This window comes from Haliotis cracherodii, unplaced genomic scaffold (genome assembly GCF_022045235.1).
Source record: "Haliotis cracherodii isolate W230 unplaced genomic scaffold, xgHalCrac1.p SCAF_18, whole genome shotgun sequence".
Lineage (NCBI taxonomy): Eukaryota > Metazoa > Mollusca > Gastropoda > Lepetellida > Haliotidae > Haliotis > Haliotis cracherodii.
Window position 1 is genome coordinate 7,456,672 of NW_027266273.1, and position 21,947 is coordinate 7,478,618.

General features: G+C 39.3%; 1 protein-coding gene across 1 annotated transcript in view; it reads right to left on the reverse strand.

Annotated features, from left to right (window-relative positions):
- Positions 1–18,870, reverse strand: part of LOC139465214 (cardioacceleratory peptide receptor-like) — a 108,435-nt gene extending 89,565 nt beyond the window's left edge. Inside the window, exon 1 of the mRNA XM_071246880.1 lies at positions 18,402–18,870. Within this exon, the coding sequence (XP_071102981.1) occupies positions 18,402–18,488 (87 nt within the window). The 5' untranslated portion in view covers positions 18,489–18,870. The remainder of the gene's footprint in view (positions 1–18,401) is intronic.
- Positions 18,871–21,947: the final 3,077 nt, after the last annotated feature.

Sequence of the window (21,947 nt, forward strand, 5' to 3'; positions counted from 1 at the left end):
TTCAACATCATTACAAATAATAAGTAATTTATATAGCATATACCCTTAAGCTGCTTTTAAGTTTTGTAACAGCATGACATATCTCAGTCTCCTTAGCAAAAGTTGAGAAGTATAATTCCGTGATTTTAAGATGGGACATTGGATACCATTTTAAGATGCAGAAAAACGGAAAGGTAAGGTTAATATTCATGTCTATATATTTCAAACTCAGCGGTGGAAAAAAACAAATATCAACACTATAGCAGAGGTCACAGGTCACAAATCAGGGGAAGCTGAGCAACGTCGGTTGCGGAGAGTAGTTGGGTTGGTGGCCGTATTTGGTATCCTGACTGTAAAGTTTCTAGGGCTTCGGTCCTGCCCCACGCGGAGCACATGTAGGACATGTGGTATCTCCTTAGGCTAGTGAATGTTTTCGAAATATGCCTGTGCTCACCCAGCAATGAATGGGTACCCGGCAGGATGAGATAGTAACCTTATGGTTACCGTCTGGCGCTTCATGTGCAGCTTGGGTTGTATACACCCCAGGGAGTTGAGAATGAAAACAATGGAGTGCACACTGATCCACTGACCGGGGTAATGATGTAGGGCTTTGAGCACGCTTTCGGGCATTGATTCTGGCGCATTGTAAATAAATGTGCTCATTATTTAATCAATAAAACATCACAGAATCAAGGACTTAACAATCTTTCTAGCTGTTTTATGAAATACTATATATTCTCAAATGCAGAACAATGCTATTTTTTATCTAATAGAAGAACCCATGCGTAGAATTGGTATTGATCTGAAGAATGTTAGGACACTTAAACGTTATCATTATTTTTTATGAGCGTTCAGAAATCGCGTTAGAGAACGCGCTAAACATGCATGAACAGAATAGGAAAACTTATAACACAGCATCATACTAGTCAATTTGTACAATTTGACTTTAATTTCGGGGCCACCAAGTGCTGTGCTGAAGAGGTTCCAGAGAGGCTATTTCATATTTGACTCACTTTCATATCCTGAAACGCGAAACATAATCTTCGGAGACTGTGGTCATTGTATTCATAATCACACGGTAAAACAAGTGTGTAGAATGTAAACGCATACAAGTCATGTTTAAATCAAAACACGTTTGTGATGGGTTTAAATCGTAAATGTTTAGACCTATTCAAAACATGTCCAAGGACAAGAAACGTATTAAAGTTTGTGTTTGTGTCAAATATGGCTTTCGAAAATTGAAAAATTGAACAGTCATAAATGACGTCATTTTCTTACAGATCGTGAGCAAAACTTCTTAAATGACAAATTACAGCCATCCGCTAGGCTGATACATACAGATATGTTATCAGATGAAGTACGAACGAAGCGACATTTCACGAACCTCATCACTTCCGTTTAGTTCCGTGCGTGACCGGGACCGGAAGTGCCATTCATCCGATCAAGGGGGGAAACCCTTCTTCGTGGCGTATTGTTTTATTTTTTTTACAAACTTTCAGAATTTCGTTCGTTACTTAATGAAAATCAATAATTTCTTCAATAATGTTTCCTCATTTGAAAGGCTATTATTGACAAAGCGGCATGAAGTGTGGGAAGCCATACCGTGTTATTTGTGGTGGTACCTGAATTGAAAAGTATGTCTTCATGTTTTCTAAAGTTGCCATCTCATCATTGTCAAAGAAAGTGACAGAAGAACAAGAAAGGTTTTGATAAGAATATTTTATGAAAGGTCAATTTATCTTTTCAAAACGATGAGAACAAATTGAACTTTTATGCGGCCGCGTGAAGTCGGTTTCACTACTATTAATATTAACTAGTGGAGAACTTTTCGCTAATCATCTCATTTATCCAATAACAACTGAAACCTTTTGTAGGACTGGTGTCCACTGACATTATCTATATAGTTAAATTGTTGAGTAAATTATTTTGACAAGTACTAAAGATAAAAAGGAAAACAACTATAATCGCTGTAAAAGTGTATTATACTCCAGGTGTGTAATCCTGATGCTTTTTTAATCATAATCAGGCCTAGGGCATGTCTGTCTGTATTATTAGTAATCAAAATAGACACTAACTATACAGGGCTAGCGATGGCCGTGTCTTCCCATTTCTAGTTTGTGTTTACTTTAGAGGTTCCGTTTTCAGGATTACTATCGTGTAGCGGCACAAGACTGCTGACTGAGTATGGTTTTACGCCGCTTTTAGCAATATTCCAGCAATATCACGGCGGGGGACACCAGAAATGGGCTTCACACATTGTACCCATGTCGGGAATCGAACCCGGGTCTTCGGCGTGACGAGCGAACGCTTTAACTACGGCTACCCGACCGCCCCAGCGGCACAAGACACGTTAACGTCTTTCGATTCAATCCAGCAGGGCAATAAACAATGTCGATATCTGACACATATTACTGTTCGGAACGTACGTAAATTGTGAGTGTGTGAGCATGGCCTTACGTTTCCTTCAGCAATATACCAGAATAAGGGCTTCACACAATTTACCAATTCAACGTAAACAATAGTCAAAGGCCACGTTGAGACTAACAACCTCAACAGTTACTTCTTGCCTTGGCAAAGCAAAAGATAAAAACTTTAAAATTCCACATCACTGGAACCAGGCCAGCACTTGCATGGTACATATACAAAGTTCTACGAATATATAAGGGGTAAAATAATGTTTTGTGCGTACATGATTTCGGAATAAATGGCTTCCACTTCAATGGGATGATCACTTGATGCCTTTTACTTGAGAATTGGATTCGCCTTGAGCAAATCCAAACTTAAACAAAGGTCAAAGCCCACGTCAAGAACTTTGCCATCTGACAACAGTGAGATGGCAGCTGGCGCCGAAAGAGTTAATCCTGGAATGAAATATGTAAATCATACAATCATTGTTGTCTCTCTCGTTTTACCAGGCTCATGATGTGCCACGGAATAGCATTTGAAACCCGCACGGTTATGTAGTGTAACGTTCTCGCAGTTGTCTATTGGGAGCTTTCATATCAGACCACACAATGAGCCCACGAACACTTCACATTTTGCAATACCCCACCTGGTGTTATCAGAGGTCAGGACAAATTAACATCGCCAACTACGGTCATGACATTGCAGTATGGCTTTGAGACGACGATTTCAACAGACAGAGTTTGCCAAATAAATATTATAATATTAGAGAACAGATATGGTTCGACCTTGCCTATCAAATATGACATTCTTTTGCCCGCGATTTTCTTGATTAATACGTCGGACCCCAGTCCTTAGCCTGTCTTTCAACAGGACATAAACGCAAACCAAATTTAGTCAAACTCAATCAATATTGGTTCAAGATTTCGCCGAGAGTGCAAACTGTTAGGACATATCTCAGAGAGCGTGAATGGCGACGGTCCCTGTGTCACTGTGCGCAACGACCAGTTGAGTAAGTGAGTGAGTATGGTTTTACGCCGCTATTAGCAATATTCCAGCAATATCACGGCGGGGGACACCAGAAATGGGCTTCATTATCTGTACCCATGTCGGGAATCGAACCCGGGTCTTCGTCGTGACGAGCGAACGCTTTAACCACTAGGATAACCGACCGCCCCCGACCAGTTGAGCTTATCAAAAGAAGGCAACGATTCTGATGAACAAATGGTTAGTTTGGTGTGGCATGGTGCATCCTTTATCGAAACCCAATACACACATAAATGAACACTGTTCGAAAATGAAAATCAACATTGGCTTTTGTCATTTTCTACTCAGCTCTGATTTTAAAAGTTGTTATCCTCTGGGTTTTGTCAAATTATTAAATGTCACAATATCCTTGTCAAATAGTTTAGTGGTATACCATCTGGGTTATTGTTTGTTTGTTGTTTAACGCCGCACTCAGCAATATTCAAGCTTTATGTAGGCGGTCTGTCAATAATCGAGTCTGGACCAGGCAACCCAGTGATTGTCACCCTGCGCATCTATCCACGCAATTGGGATCGATGACATGTATCAACCAAGTCAGCGAGTCTGACCACCCGAGCCCGTTAGTCGCCTCTTACGACAAGCAGAAAACCTATTCTATCCCGGATCTTCACGGATATACTGGGGTATTGGACTTAGCATCGTAGCAGGGACTATTCGCTACTACTTCGACATTTGTAGTTTAACATAAGTAACCAATCATGAGATAAGGGACCTTATGGGTGAAAAATCGCAATTTGACTTTTTATTATATTCTAAAACTACAGTATCTCAGGACCACAAAAATGCAATTCACAAGTTTCAATCCATATGTATCACAGAGATAAATCGCATTATACGTTTGGTCTCGCTTTCTGTCAGTCCCATTTTCAAACTTGTAACTGTTTATGTAATGATTGCAGTGGTATCGATAGAAAGCTCTGAATATGAATAATATTACAGTAACCTCACCGGGAGTTGCAACGTGCGACTTTATTGGATAGGCATTTCTAATGACGCTTTTGACGTAATCTAATATGAGGATCGTGATTGGTCAAAATCAAGCACATGACCTCAGGCAGCCAATAAAATCACAGCAATGGATACTGTTCTCGTGTATGATGTATTTCAGATTTAGACGAAATGTAAAACTATCACCCCGACAACATATCTGTCGGCCTTGGGCCTGCGTGCCGATGTCTAATTCGATCACTGAAAGATGGCAGTTTTTAGATATAATGTCAGTTTAATTGAAGGAATGCTTTGAAGGAATTTTTGTTGCACTACAAACTAATGAATGAAAAATAAGATGTGTTTGTACAGTCCGCACACATGGCGATTTTTACGGAGGCAAGTTGACGTCAAAAGTCTTACTTTAACACGTCACAGCACAAATGTATCTATAATGGGTTGATAATATGGATGATTACATTGTGCAATGTATGTCGTACTCAAAATTATATAATTGCGTCTCTCATAATCCCGTAAGGGGTGGCTCAGTTATGTATTGTAGTATATGTTGTTTTTATCTGTACCTGGAGTGAGATGAAAATAAAATAGTCTGTCTGTCTGTCTGTCTGTATCCCAGCACCCACTCGGTCCCTATTTTCCTGGTGTGATATTTTTCCTTGTTGAATATGGTCTATTCCAGCCATAACGTTGCGCGATTTATATGCTGTAGATATTTCGAAATTTCAAGTCTTCCTTTATAGATTTCCTCTGTTGTTTTATTCTAACTGTAACATCGTTTTCAGAAGTCCTAGTCACTATTTGTATGTTTGTTTGTTGTCTAACGCCAAGCTAAGCTACTATTATGACAACTTGTAAATATTCACGTCGGCACAAGCATATCCAGTGATTGATATAATGAACAACGAACCACGCCGTTGGTAGATGCCACATGATCAAACCAAGTCACCGAGTCTGACCACCCGATCTTCAAATCGCCTCTTACAATTAACACAGGTTGTGGGGGACCTATTGTTACCTGGAATCTCCCCAGGGTCCTAAACTAGTGACGTGGATTATGTAGGTAATAATAGGTAATTAGTACCTTGCCTCGACCATCATATTTAATACCCCTATGTGCATAACACGTTGAATGCGTTATTTATTAATAACTGTTGTCTTTGTGATGTGAACGCCTACATCACTCATCAAAGGTGTTCTGGTCGTAACGATTGTTTTTATTATTTCATATATAACATTTATACAACCATACCTATGTGTTGTCTATGATTATAAGATTTTATGATTATGGAAATCACTGCGTCGCTTTTATCTACGAACATGACAGCGACATAAATAGCCAGCTTCTAGACAGTATAGTTTTAATATCTTTACGTAGACAGCAATGAAGATTGCAAAATGGACGTGAACTTTAAAATGATATGATTCTTCAAAATGTCATGACTTTGTCCTGCTTTGGAGTTATTTCCTCGTCGGAATCGCCGCAACCTTTCCTCTGTTTTGTTTTTGTTTGTTGTGTGTCATATTTAACTACAAAATTACCGCAGGAGAAACTATATCTTACTCGGAGAGTGAGCTAGTTGGGTTTGAACTGATCTTCATTTATATCACAGAGCGTCAGTTTGATGTGGATGTAAGGTCGAAGTGATGTCTACGAGAATGGGAATGGTGCTGACAAACCTTGAAACCAAATTAAGACGAATCCGGATTTCGATCACGATCCTATGTTCCTGGCACCCAAAGACCTGCTGGGCCACCTGTGACTAAATGCGGGACAATAACTGAAATAACGTCCACAAGCAGGAAGAACTACTTACCATTATTTTTTTATTTTAGGAATTTGTAAAAGAAGGTCGCGATTTTGGACCAATCATCAGAACAAGTAATCGACGGTTGTATAACGTCTTCTACGTTATACATTAACAAATAGTGCTATCGTCACGCCTTTCTTGACAGCTCGGAAACTAATGGCATCGCTACAACTATCAGATTTACAATTATTACATTAACAATATATCAATCTCGATATGATATTTTCACAGACGGCAGACACCAGTCTGGCCTGTATGAAAGAATCAGTTTATCAACGCCTGGTAGTCACGTTGGTGTCAGCTCATCGTCATATAAGACCGGCCAGACCTTAGACATACATAATCCTAAGGATGGCGTTAAACATCAAGGGATCTGGTACTACATAACCAATACGTGTTGCTGGTGCATCTGACAACATTCGTTATGTGACGAAAGGGATGTTTTCTGTCCGGAGTTGGCGTTATCGTGATGATGAACATGATGTGAGGGTAAGGCATCAATAATAACTGTATACTTGTAATTTGTTGATAGTTGGGCCAGATCTGTGGCAAAGGTACAAATGTATGTAAGACGCCAAACTATGACGAAGTGGTTTGCAAAGGTTGCAGAATACCAGGAAGGCTAGCTTTCATCAATCTGTGGCATTGTAATGTCACAAAGGACTGGACAAACACTAATGTTTATCATTTCGTTCTTCTGAAAATGAGCGAATATCTGTAGCCAAGTCATTCAAGTCCCTGTTCCGTTTTAACGATCTCAGATAATAGGCTACGTCTAATTCTTTAATGATTTCTTGTAAATATAGCTCTGAACGCTTTGCTCTATCTTCACGTTCCGTTACACCTTCTTGTAAAGATCTTTCGAAGAGCTTGAAGTAGTAAGAAGTAAAGAGGCTTAATTTTGAAGTATTATCTAGATTAGTAGGCTCCAGAACATCTAACGATTTTGTTGACACCAATAAAGGTCAAGGATGACGTGAACGCTCCCGAGACAATGGCGAGATGACAATACTGAATTCAACGTCACTATTACCATTAGAATATGGCTCTTTAGAACACAAGAACTGTTCTAAAATGAATTTCTAAATGACTTTTCGAAGTATAATATCCTTCAGTGCACAGGTTGCATGTACGCGTGTGTACGAGTCTGTTTTGGAGGACCTGTTAGTGTGAAGGTACATACACGAATGTCACTGGATCCGGGTGTACAAAGGGCATTGGAGAGGAGTATTGTTTCAGGTCAAATACGTACAGTGTGACTGGACAGTGTGTTTGATTTTTCTTGGCTGCACAAGAATTCTGTACCTATTCAAAGGGTGTGTTCCTCAAGAGTGCTGGATGAAGGTGTTTAAGGAGATACACCTTTCCTTAAATAAAAACAGGTTGTGTGATTATCAATTTACAAAATTAAGCTTACAGGCCACGCCAAATGGATTCTTTGTTCGTCGGGTTTTTTTCAAAGAATATTACGGAGGCAGAATCGTTGATCTAGTTCATGTCTTTTCCTCGACATACACTATAAAATTGTGTGTGGAGTGGAAACACATACAAGACAAGTTTAGATCTAAACATGCTAAGGAATATGTTTATATACTAAACGAAATACACATTTGGTGTGTAATATCTAAACAGTTTTCGGACCCCAAAACATGAAATGAGCCATCGTCCCACAGCCTAAACACCACCTAAACACAACAACTAAACATGTTTACGACAAAACGTATATCATTGGACATGAAGTTAAATATCGATGAGATGTATAATACGAGAGTTGATTATTATGTTCTGAGTCTGACATAGAAAGACTTCATCTAAAGATAAAAAATGATTTATATTTTACCACAATATTCTTCCAAATTGATAAAACATTTGCCAACGATGTTGACGGGTTTATCCCAGTTTCAAAGAAGTGCTTAGTTTGGTTGTCCAAAAGGTTCTCCAATGCTGTTACAATGTCATCGTTCCGGCTAGAGCTTTCTTAATGTAAAGAAACATGTTTCTTGCTCGGTGTGATCACGGCCCCTGTTCCAATTTCTAAGAACCTTGAATACACAGGGTACTATCATACACAACCAGAAAGAAAACTACTTTTGATGATGTCTTGCTTTCTTCCATTCCATTTTCTGACTGTATTTTGGGTATTCAACAGAATGTGATGCATAGGCCCTAAACACATTCAGGGGCGGTCGGGTAGCCTAGTGGTTAAAGCGTTCGCTCGTCACGCCGAGGTCCCGGGTTCGATTCCCGACATGGGTACAATGTGTGAAGCCCATTTCTGGTGTCCATCGCCGTGATATTGCTGGAATATTGCTAAAAGCGGCGTAAAACCAAATTCACTCACTCACTCACTAAACACATTCAGCTGTTAAATACAATCCTAAATATGTATATGTACCTAAACACGTCCAAAGTATGGGACAAGGAACGCGCCTAGCTTGGTTTGTGTGTTTGTGTAGGACTCTAAACTCTTGTACAGTGTACTTTGATATTTACACAAAATTCCCAAATCTGTCCCAGCATCAAGGAGATATTTGTGACGTTAGACAACTTGGTATTTCCTGCTCGGGGGCCATGAACTACTTTCACCCTCGTTCATGGGGAGCTCATTTTAGACAAGGTAGGAAATTACATACTAAATATGGTAATCACAACCAAATTATCTTTGACGTTTGCATGAGGGGATTCAGAATTTAATTTGTCCTGGCCTAAAGTGTAGTTGCACTGAATACTCTTGTGTTGGAGGACTGTTATATAGAGAGACGAGTTATTGTTTGTTAGCGGGAGCGTGGAGGGTTGTGGGGAGTACAAAACACGAAGAGCATCTCATAGTCATTGATTACCAGCTCTCGTCTACTGCTGCAACGTACTCATGGCAACTGAAATAATACCAGTTACTAGACATTTACCAATTTCACCATTTATTTTTATTTATGAAGTGTTTTACAAATTTATAGGTGTACGTCCTCTGCTTCGTCGGTAAATGTCGATTTTGGATCATTAATAAATGCCAGAGAATATTTGTGTATCAGTATGTTTGTGTATCATAGTTGTCGAGTAATGTCCAAGCAGCTCCAGTCATTTGTGTCTTTATTTCACAAGTCTTGAGGTACACGCGAGCATGCTCTTTCTAGTAAGATTTTTTTTTAAACCGTCATACGACTCTTGCTAAAAGATTGTTTGATCAGGGTTACAATATTTAAGGACTCAGTGAAGATTTCAAAACCTCAAAGGAAGTCAAGTGTTCGCCTGAAAACCACGGGGACATAAGTTTACCACAAGTATAAATATTGCATCAGTCATAATATTTGTCACTTATTCGTGATTCATTTGGACATTTCCTCCACATTTCTCCATAAAAGTATACCAATGCACGTTAATACTGTGAACTTTAAGAACGGAGAGACTGTCTTCGTAATATTCTTGACTCGTGTGATTTTAATATGTCTAAAATCTCACAAGACTTCATACTTTTAGTCAGTTAATTAAAGCCGGTCTTGTTTCAAGGATTGTTTTTGCATTATTTTGAATTTTATATTTTAATGCTTAATCTTAAAGGGCTATTAAAATAACTTAAAGAATACTTAATGTTGAATCAAATTCAACATTCATATGCTTTAGATCTGAATTGGAAATTATTTCATGGCGAGTTGATGTGTCGTGTTTTTGCCAATCTAGCCACATGTTATCAATGTCAGTGGAATGATTTATGGATTCGCAACTATTTTAAAATGATTGTGCCTAACAATGTTTTGTTTCTTTGGGATTTTAAAACAACATCCTAGTTTAAGTCCCCAATGCCGCCCTGCCTGACGTTCAACAGTCCCTGCGAAGATCACCTACATACATTCGTCTAAGGCACGTAGTAAATTGAATTCATTTATAGTACTACATGCATTATTTATATTATTTCAGGTTTGTCGTTAAGCTTACAAAGAATACTAGTACAAAACATACGAAGCACTAAAACATTTTTTAACTTTAAAAGTCCATAGAAAGATGCATTGTATGATACATATTATAATTGCTGTGCAGTAATTTGTATTGAGTTACAACACAATTGTTGATTATTAACCATTTGTTGTTTGTTTGTTGGTTTCTAACAAAATTCTTTTACGTACAGATATCTAGGTTAACATATTATTTTAATTAGGAATCGACACGTATCAATATATAGTTTTAATATTTGTCGGGGTACGAACCGGCAAGCTCTTTCTTTGTAGGCCTTCGATCTACGAACTATGCTACTGAGACTGTTGTCGTTGCCATAGTCACCATTAAGCGAGGTTGGTTAAGTTGTACATCTTTTGTTAATACATGTTCGTTGAAAGTCCTAGTGGTATATGTGTTATTCAAGTGCCTGTGAATCTGATTTTGCACATTTAATTTCAATATATATTAACATCTTATCCATATTTGATTCATTACTTAATGATATGCACTTTATCTAAATGTTGTAAAACTATCTCACCAGGAAATATCCAGTAGACGTCACTGACCAAAAGGTCATAGAAAATGTTTAGGTATAGAAATTGATAACAAGAAAGTTTGTTTGTTTTGTTTCTTTGTTGTTTTACGCCGCACTCAGCAATATTCCAGCTATATGACGATGGTCTGTAAATAATTGAGTCTGGTCCAGACAATCCAGTGATTGACATCAAGAGCATCTATCCACGCAATTGGGATCGATGACATGCATCAACCAAGTCAGCGAGTCTGACCACCAGAGCCCATTAGTCGCCTTTTACGACAAGTATGGTCGCCTTTTACGGCAAGCATGGGTTGCTAAAGTCCTATTCTAGCCCGGATCTTCACGTGTCGATAACACGAAAGAGTGGTTAGGACCACAGTTAACTGCGACTCTCTGATTAGAGTGTGATATATACCAAACATGTAGTGTTTCCTACATGTAAGCCAGGATACTAAGTTTCATGTCTACATTTGGTCGTAAAGGTCTTGTTTAAATTATCCAACAACAATGTCCGTGTCGGATTACGACATCTACTCATGCTCGACGCTCGACACGTTTTACGTATGTAGATAGCAGCGTATTTACTGGGTAGATCCAAGTCGTAAAAACAACACGTAATAATCCTCCGTTCCCACGAGTCCCGGATAAAAAAAACACAACTGAAAATACGGTCTCCTCAATTTTTAATGCTGAGGGATTACACACACGCTAAACGTTCCTACGATGTATCTGTCCCTAGCTAAATTGTATGTCAGGAAATTACGAAACAGTTACTATCTCCCGTAAGAGATTTTATCTCCACGCCAGACTGATTATTGGCGCAGTTATCGTTTACACAAGGAGAAGTATCCATTAAGGTTTGCCCATTTAATCTCTTCCTCCCAATGGAAACGATAATGTGGACATCGTCTGGGAAAATCTCAATTAACAACCAACGTTTCATGGACATTCATTGCCACTTTCCGTGGGACTATTTGACAGGTACAGCGTTTTGTTCGGTGACTGATTGAATGCTGGTTTGGTTGGCTAGATACTATGTAACGTAGTTTTTATTCGGGGGATTAGATTGGACTATATGGGTGCTGTAGTTCCGAAAGGTGAACATCAGGCAAACCCGAGTTCTGTTTCAGACAGAAAAACAAATTCCAAAATAGTGTCGATAGTTCTGTAAAGAGATTAATATAGGGCATTAAAAGGAAATGTCGTGCGTACCGTCCACTAAACGTTGCGAATAAAAGGGATTCAGAGCAAAGACTGCCGTGAACCAGTCTTTATGAGAATGGAGTCAATGCAGGTTATGCCACATTCATTATGCTTTTGTTAGGGATACAGAAGAAGGAAGATATGGCAGCGATGTTTGAAGGTCATGTTCCCGAGGAAAGTGTTCACTAGCCTATGTGTATATCCAAGATTTTGATATAGGCTAGTGGACAGCTTGCTTCGGAAAGATACGTGAAGATATGTGGGTTTATGGGCTGTATATAGCATTATTTTGTAGTGGAGTATAATACATATAAGACATACTAGTACATAAGCTGTATAGAAGTTAAAATCAAATTTTGTTTCGGAATATTATTACCAGTACCCATGGGGTTAATACGAATCTATCTGTCCTTCTGTAGCTGTAGACGGAGTACGGGTTAACAATATATACAGTATGTCTTTATCAGTCCCCCAAAACAATTACACCAAAATAATATATTTTACTATATTTTGTTTGTTTGGTTTTTTTTTGTTTAACGCGTCACTCTACAATGTTCCAGGCATATGACGTTGGTCTGTAAATAATCGAGTCTGTATCTGACAATCCAGTGATTGACATCAGGAGCATCGATCTACGCAATTGGGATCGATGACTTGCATCAACCAAGTCAGCGAGCCTGACCACCCGATCCCGTTAGTCGCCTTTTACGGCAAGCACGGTTTATCAGCATCGATCCACGCAATTGGTATAGAAAGCATGCTATAGTCACCAAGCATTTTTACCTTATCCACAGAGTCGCCTCTTACGACAAGCATGGTTGCTGGAGACCTATATTCTTCCCCGGAACAGATTCCTTTAATGTATACTAGTTCGAGAGGACTCTCACGTGATACAGCGCATCACCGAAGTTATTTATAAGTTACTATGATTACGGTATGAGTTATGCATGCGAACACATTGTATCTATTTATGACTTACTGTTAATCATGCATAGGTAATGTATGGAACACGCTGTATTTGGTAATTAGTTCTTGTGATTCATGCATAAGTTACGCATGTGAATACGCTGTATATATTTATGAGTTCTTGTGATTCAGGTTTAAGTCATTAATCGCATGTTTCCGTAACCTACAACAAGGCTCGTCCCCGTCACGTAGGCCGCCATTCATCGAAACGGAGCAAGCCAATCAGAAGGCGCGTCAGGATATTGGTACTTGGATGAATATAATCCGGAGTTAAAAAATTAATTTTGGCAATATGCGTTTTTTTAAAACACATGGAAAAATGTAGATTGTCAGTTCCACACCGTAGCCGGATAAAAGAAATGTGTTTACTTATAAAAGTTGATGTTTTTACTTGTTTGGCTATGCCCTGTGATAGATTCAAATGTACAAATGCGTTTGTTTACATTCAGGAAATGGACTGCAATCAGTTCATTTGAGTGTAACTAGACCTGGATTTCCAAAACGACATTCATTATAATATCCCTTTGCATAATATACCAAGAGTTGAAAGATGTAATAAAATAATTAACTGATCACCGATTTAAAAAGCAACAAATGATTCACGTACGTAATGTGATTTTGTGTGGCGGGTGTTATCGTCCATTTGCCATATTTACAAATTTAATCTTAACAGACAAAGAAAGCTAATGCTCTAGTAAAGACATGAATAAAAATTCATACAGATTAATCAAATAAATATTGTGCTGAAATATTAGAATTTGTAAAGTGGTCATGTCACCATAGACATGGTTGAACTTGCTCAGGTCATTCATATTTCTCACGGTGTTCGTGGATCATGTCAAAACGTACACAACTAAAGCCTATGTCAGCTAAGCTGAGTTTGTGTACCAAATGATAGCTTTATTAACTAACTATAAATATCACTTTGTCGGACATTGTTCTTGGGTATACATTGAATGTACACAAGCTGGCACCGTAGAGACAATCTACTTCCATACGTAGTGCTTTAACAATGATGTTTTAACTATTATTAGCATATTAATGGTTGGATGTGTGTAGATGGTTTATAAATTATATCACAATTAGGGCAGTGGTAATATATTTAAAGGATTTAATTGCTATTTATTTATTTGGGTTATTATCTGGTTCTCTAACATACCCCTACACACACCACAGTGCTATGTCAGATCCTTATCACATACCTTTATAACAGTAACAACACATAACGGAACAAAACAAATACCAGTTGCTGGAAAAAAATCGATTCCTCAATAAACATTCAAAACCATATGATGGTTGCTGTCCCACAAATCATACCTGCATATATATAAGATTCAAACGAATTATTTCGAAATTGGTAAAGAAACTCTCGTACAGCTATCGTAACAAGAGCAGCATTAAATATTACAGAAGTTGTTAATAAAAACTTGATGCAATGAATATAATTGGTTTAAAATTACGTATATGGTTGACGTAAATATATTTTAGTATATAACCTGTAAGAGACTAGTATGTTACTCCCACACAGTGTAATCAGTTAAATACCAAGTGAGGTGAGGTGAAGTTGTGTTTAACGTCGCGTTCAAGATTACTGCACTTACATAGCGATGTGCATGTACGTGTGTGTGTTTGTGTGGCTGCTTGTACTAGTCCGGACTGATGCCGATTTATAGTGCTAGCACACTGAGATACCATACCGTAGTTTACATGAATACCCCACTCAGACACAGTATACTGACTCCGAGCCGACCAGTCCTTGTTTTAGCCTCTTAATGCCGAGTGCCAGACAGGGTAACTACAAGTACCATCTTTTTAACGTCTTATGGTATGACGCGGCTGGGGATCGAACCCCGGACCTTCCGCTCTCCGGGCGGACGCTCTACCACTAGACCACGGAGTCGGTCGTAAATACCAAGTATACCAAAGTTATTTATCTTATATCTGACACATAGTTTGTACTCAGACACATGTCTTGACATCAGTTGACAGATTGTAATTCTTCCTTACGTCTTAACACCTTATGTTTAAACGAGCTTGAATGTTGAAACTTGCTTGTTGTTTAACAGCGCACAAAGCAATATTCAACTTTATATGACGGCTGCTCGTACATAATAGAGACATCACCGGACAAACCAGGAACTGATATTGTAATCAACGATCCACGCGGTCGAGGTACGATGGTAGCATCAAACAAGTTACTGAGACTGACCGACCATCCATTAAGGCGCCCCTTCCGACAAGCATAAGCTACTTGGGAAGCTCAAAGGGATTTGACCATTAACACGATGTCACTATGTTGTTAGTATATGTCTATACATCTCTTGGACATGGTGGATATGGCAATCCTTCATGATTGAATTGTAATTAATTCCTATAAAATGTGTGCACGTTTTGTTAATGCTTTCCATGAAAGAACAGATTCAGTTATGAAATAATTAGTCTCTAGAATTATCGTTTCAAATATTGAAATGACAAAGTCAAATTTGCCACACTCGAGTTGGTCACGAAAGATGTAAGTTATGCACGTAAACGTGCCATCGTGGTCCGTGGGCCAGGCTCTCTTTGGTACGCATACCTAAACCATCCTTCCAGAACTTCATCATCATGTAATTACTCACTCCTCTAAAGATAGCCATAACTCCTCTGACGTTTGACCAAGGGTCATTCAAGTGTCCCAGAGTAAATATCCTTTGGACAACACTGACATGACATGCAATGCGGTCATTAATGAACCTGACAATGCTAATTTATGGTTAGTTAAAGCGCCTCAACACGAATACCAGTTGTCACTGTGTAGGGTGAAATATCGAGCTTTGTTACTAATTGGCCAAGGTGTGGGTGTATTTGTATTCACATTGTGGACAAAGTTATATACGATACAGGAAACACACCAGACGTTCTACGAAATACACCGAAACCCTCGTTCTTATTATTTTAAGCGATTTATTAATGTCGCTGTATTTGATGAACGATAAATGATGGTACATTTTAAAGTTGATCTCTTTTTAATCATTCATATATATTGCCACCTGAATCATTCGAGCACTTCTAATTCGAATTTTCGACACTATTTGCATAAACTAGTGAATGAGTTTGGTTGAACGCCACTTTGAACAGTATTCCAGTTACATCACGGCGTGTCAGCCTAATGTGGGGGGAAAGCCCGAAGTAATGTAGGTCTCAGGGACGCTACTCGGCGTTGACTAAAATGATGCAATACAAGTCCCGCTATCAAACGCTTTTGCTTTTCTTATTTTGTTTATGGGAAGTGGATTCTACACCACATCATCTATACGTCATCTTCAGCAAGGCCAGCATACATGTTACAGGTTCATATTATGCTTGTCCCACTGACACTGACAATTCACCACGCAGAGTTGCGTCCCTTATCAGTACCAGGAGCCGGGATTCGTATCCATTTCACCTGACCTAACCAAACCTATACTGGCTTTCCGAAAACGAGGCAAACCAGCCTATCACATATGTTTGCTGACATTTGATTGGTTGGAGTGAGTGAGTGAGTATGGTTTTACGCCGCTTTTAGCAATATTTCAGCAATATCACGGCGGGGGACACCAGAAATGGGCTTCACAGATTGTACCCATGTCGGGAATCGAATTCGGGTCTTCGGCGTGACAAGCGAACGCTTTAACCACTAGGCTACCCGACCGCCCCTGATTGGTTGGAATTGCCTCACCCCAAATGTGTATAATTTATCATAAGTATAATTTATGTTGACATTAACTTTTAATTGCAAAATAAATATTATTTATTGCATATATGTTCTTCATACACGCTAACTGATGGGAAACTCAGAAAGAAATAGAGACAGCCTATTAACGCCAGTAATACGACATCAAATGTGAGCTCCGTGTTTGACGAACTTACTTCTACTGTCAACTGGCCATGTTTAGTTTTCGACGTTCCATCTATAGAATTATCTATTAACCTCAAGTTTGCTTCTGGTGCATCAAATCGATAGGCGTTGTGCGGTGTTTTCATAACGGGAAATTCAGTTGTCTGCAAACAACTATTTTCACATTCGGTACTTGATACCCAACAAAGGTATTTAATCAATCAATCACTACTGCTGGGAGATTGAGCGTCAGTTGCAAATGGTTGAAAGTCTCATTCTGCATCGAGAACACGTACGACGTTTAATCCTCAAAAAGTCAAAGAAATGTCCCAGGACTATTCGGTTAAACAAAATAACAATGAAGACAATGAATAATTCAACATGGAAGAAAAGCAGATAGAGTGCCAACCGTTTCCTTTTTTAACTTGGGGTTGACGTAAACGGATTTTTTTATTAATGCTGTCTTGATTTCCGATCGGTCTTCTGTTTCGTGAAGCAAACACAAACAAGCCTGGGAGTCACGTAATTGACCAATCACGTGCATTAATGACGTTAGTATGATAGATTTAATAGAACAGAAATATCTTAGATAATCTTGTCTGCTACTTTCACGACATGGATTGAACAGACACTGACATAGAGCCGTTCAGCGAGTTCAAACTAACGACAGTCGTAAATAACTCGTAGACAGTGTAATAGGTTAAGTGAGGCGACAGTGCAAACATGGAAACTACTGGAAACTATTGACTTTTTAAAATTATGTTTAGTAGGCAACATTTCATTTTTATTTATTTTATTTTGTATTATTATTATTATTATTATTATTATTATTATTATTATCATTATTATTATTAATGACAGATTAAAATAAAAAATGCAGCAAAGAGGGTTTGGGTGATCCTGGCACAGTAAGGCTGGTTAGGCTTATCATCAGCTCAGGGCCCTTGCCCACTCTACACGCAGCCCAGACAGCGAATAATGGGACTTCTCCCGGGAAGCGCTGCCTAGTAAAACCCACCCAAAACTTTTCGGAGAATGTGAAGACTCCCCAACACTACAGCCTTCTGCATTACCCAGATTGTCAGAAGGGCTGTATTCCTGGCAGCAAACCCGGGTACTCTCCCAGTGTCAGTCAACAGATTGGGAGGTACCAAACCTAAGGCACCGAGAACAATGGGGAGTCCGACAACTGGGTACATGGGATGCAAGCGTGATATTTCGAAAGCGAGGTCCGCATATTTGCCATGTTTTTCCTCAATCTTGTCAATCACATTACTGTCAAAGGGGAGAGAAAATTCAATGATATAAATAATTTCATTACTATTATGATGATGATTATGATGATTGTTATTATTGTAGTTGTTGCTTTTTTCAGGGTTCTGATTAATAATTTCCCCTGACTTTTACTAACAAGGTAATTTAGGGTTATCAAAGAGTTTAGCTTATTTTGGCGTTCGAGGACCCGGGCAGGGCAAATAGATTCGAGCCAGACTTCGAGATGTCAAGGGTGGTGCAGTTGTTCAGTCGAAGTTATATCTAAACAAATTGTACCTGGGCTTCGTCCCACAAAACGAAGCCAGTCAGTTTTACAACATAAGGGGCCCTTCTCATGCTCAGCCCAACAAATTAGTCGAGTTAACCGACATCGACATAACGTGAACAGATTATTAGATACGTATTCGAGCGAGGTGGATCTGAAATATGAAGATGCATTGATACTCACCGTATAAAACTCGTACATGCTAGAGGTGTAGTTTTCATTAGTCCTTGTTTCACTGATGTTCAGATTCCCAAAGCTTTGGTTGTCCATGGTGACTTTTTCAGTGTTTTTGAGTTGTGTTTCAGCTGTTTACAAGTCCTTCTGGATACGCTACCAGACCAAAAAGACGTTGTAACTCTAGAGAAGGTGTGAAGATGGACTCGCACCAATCAATTACGCATGTTCAACAATCAAATCCAGTGAAGCGGTATGTCCACAGACAGGGAAACACTTGAACACATTTCCACCAAGTTTGTTGAATATCTTCCTAACCAGATTTATAACGAGGAGTCTGTTTCAAAACTTGATCTCCAGGTGCGCCAAGCAGATAATATTAACCACGTGTACAAATATAGTGTCATCCAATTGAAGGTAAAAATAAATGTTCATAGCTCATACTGAACCATATATTCTCCTGAGAAATGCTTTGATCTCGGTTATCCGTTGAAATCCTTCATCTGTCTTAATGATAAAGCTTTTTAAAAGCAATACCCAAAGCAGTTTAGGAAATTAGGTCTGAAATTCGGAGAATAATCCTGAAGTTCTAGGCATCTAGGCCTTTGAATAGTCGCGGAAGGTATTACAGTCCATTAACTCGTTCCGTCTGTTTTCAGAATTGGTAACTTTGACGGGGGTCAGGGAGATGTCGGCTCTTGATGATCCCTGGCAGTCTGACTCTGTAACAGTAAAGACAAACCATTAACTCAATATGCACATGCGACAATGTTAGTGATCAAATAGAGAGTGGCACAGTTGTCAGCCCAAGGTCAGAAGTGCCGTGACGAGTGGGTAAAGCGTCTTCCCGAGGCAAGCGTGTCAATCAACCTAAAGCAAAGTCCACCCTTGCCATTTCAAGCCTACTTTTCTGTGCTAAAATACGATAGGATTATAGCACATATCTACAGTCCAATCAGAGAACATTTTACAAAAGCAACATCCGTGTTTCGAAAACATGGTCGAGGCTATGGCCACAGCGGACTGTAGAATATGCGCTGAAATTATCATTAATAACAATAATCATGATAATAAGATTCAGCAAAGTTTGCTTAAACTCGTCCAAGTACTTTTATGAATTTGAGTGCAAGCTTCATTGTTTGTAACACACACGACCGAAAACCAATCGCAGTTACTGAGATGCAGTGCTTTCTTTCTTTATTTATAATGGTGCGTCAAAGGTCAATGTTATATTGTACATTGAAATCTGTATGGCTGTTGATCACAAGTTGATCACTTCTAGAGAAGCTTACCGCGCACCGCCCTTTCAGGTCACAGATGTGTGTTGGTCACCTATACAATCATTGTCAATATTGCCCGAAAATCTTAAGAGTTGAAAGAATTTTTATGTAAAGTCAGGATTGGATGGTACCTGGAACGAAACACCACGAAATACCGAGCATAGCTTGTGTTAGCTCGGCAGTGACAATATATACTACACATACCTGGGTTACAGGGAGTTCTGTAGATATTGAACGGCGAGAAGTATATCAGCAGATAACTGGTATATGCCATCATTGTACTTGGTCAATATACTCAGCATGATATGTATGCAGGGACTATTTTAATAGAAAGGGCGTATTAAAAATCACAATACAGGCGATGGGTGTTTGCAAATAAACATGAAAGCCATTTGCCTTTGGTAGTCGTTTTATATTTGTTGAAAACACATCAACAAATGATTTAATTATCATGTTGAAACGCCTTGCATTATGTTCACACGATCGCCAATACGAATCCGATGTGATACCTTCTTGTATGATTAAACAGAGGGGGGCGTTCCTATGCACCACCCGCCCATCCAGATCCCCCTACACCTCCCCAATCCAATACCACCCCCTAACCACACACACCCCACCCTCACCCCCCACATCCCCACCCACACCCCACACCCCACACCCCCACACACCCTGGTGAAAGGAGATGTCAACTACGGTAACGCGTCCTCTCCCGCTGGAACCTCATCGAACCTTTACCCTAGGACAAGTGTGTCTCGGAAGTTATTGTGATTAATTTTGTTTTTACTGACTTTTGTGACATTTGTACCTTCAAGGAAACTACACAATGCAGACACATACTGTGTCCAATATGATACCATTCCTCTGGCGAGACTAGACGAACATTAATTATTAACCATGTCCACAAAGACTGTTTTTGTTGCTATGGTCCCTTGGCCTTATAACTACAGACATTTTTGTAACCTCCTGTGGATGCACATCAGAGGTGATGTACTTATGTGTGGAATGTCGTTCGACCTGCCATTGGTTCTTCACTATTAGTAATTGCCGTCCATATGTATGTTAACACTCCATTATTCCATACAGGAAGGTGTATGACGCAGGGATATTATTAGTCTAAGATAGCGTTCAATATCAGTTTGGCTGCTGGTGTTTTTCGTTTCCTCTTCCCGTTACAATGTTGCTTCCATTACTCTCCGCGCTAAAAGGCTGGATTCTTCTGATCGAAGGCTAACAGTAAAGAAGGAGAATATACGATAATCCCTTATGTTTCCTCCCATCCAAACAGACAGTTTGTTTCCGTCCATTTGTGACCGAATCGTGTCATTCCGGAGAATAATGAGAATAAGAATAATAATAAGAATAATAAAATAGCAATTGTTTTCAGTCCCGTGTTGCAATAACAATTCATTTATTATTGGCTAGGTATGGAGACCGGAATTCTAGTCCACTAACGTGATCGTAAAAAGCGATGATTGCTTTCTTTCATACCTCTACTTGAGCTGAATGGGTTCAGTATAAGCAAAATGATTGTGCGCTTGCGGCGTTGTACGGTCGGAGTGTGACTTTTACAGAGTTGATTCCGCGATAGACTTGCCAGGAACCAGAAGCCGACAGTAGCCAGACATTGGTTTGACAGGTGGCTCCTCGGGTGACGATTACGCGTGACCACGGCTAAACGAAAGTTTGTAAGATAGATGAAAGCCCTGCATCAAACTGCCGAAAAGGACGGCACTTTAAAACTCTGAATACATATCATGAACATAAGTGCCATCAATCGAGTGTGAAACGTGGTACAGTCCGGTTCAAGACCAATCTACCACCTTCAGCTGATATTGTCAGAGTGCTATTAACTAACGCCCACTCTTTAGAATAAAAATAAAAGGTCAACGCCAGAGAATAACCAGTCTCGATTATCCCCCGAAACAGATATCCGTAATAGCGTTGAAAATTATATAAATGAATCACTGAAAATCAGTGATGACACCAGGTGTTCGCGAAAACGGTAATATACCATCATATTGTACTTTTACCTTATTCCTGAGGGCGAACAGACAAGTACACTTTTAATACAATCCTTCTATTCCAAACGGTAGTCACAATCATATCCACGTGTGTCTTGACACCAATTATGTCAGATAATCAAAGTAAACTCCACCACAACTGTTATTCACCAGAAACCATTTAATGATGGCCTTGCCTTTAATGACTGGGCTCCTGGCAGCTTCGTTACCGCAATGACGTCATCGCCGAGGGCCTGCGGCCGATTGGGCGCAGT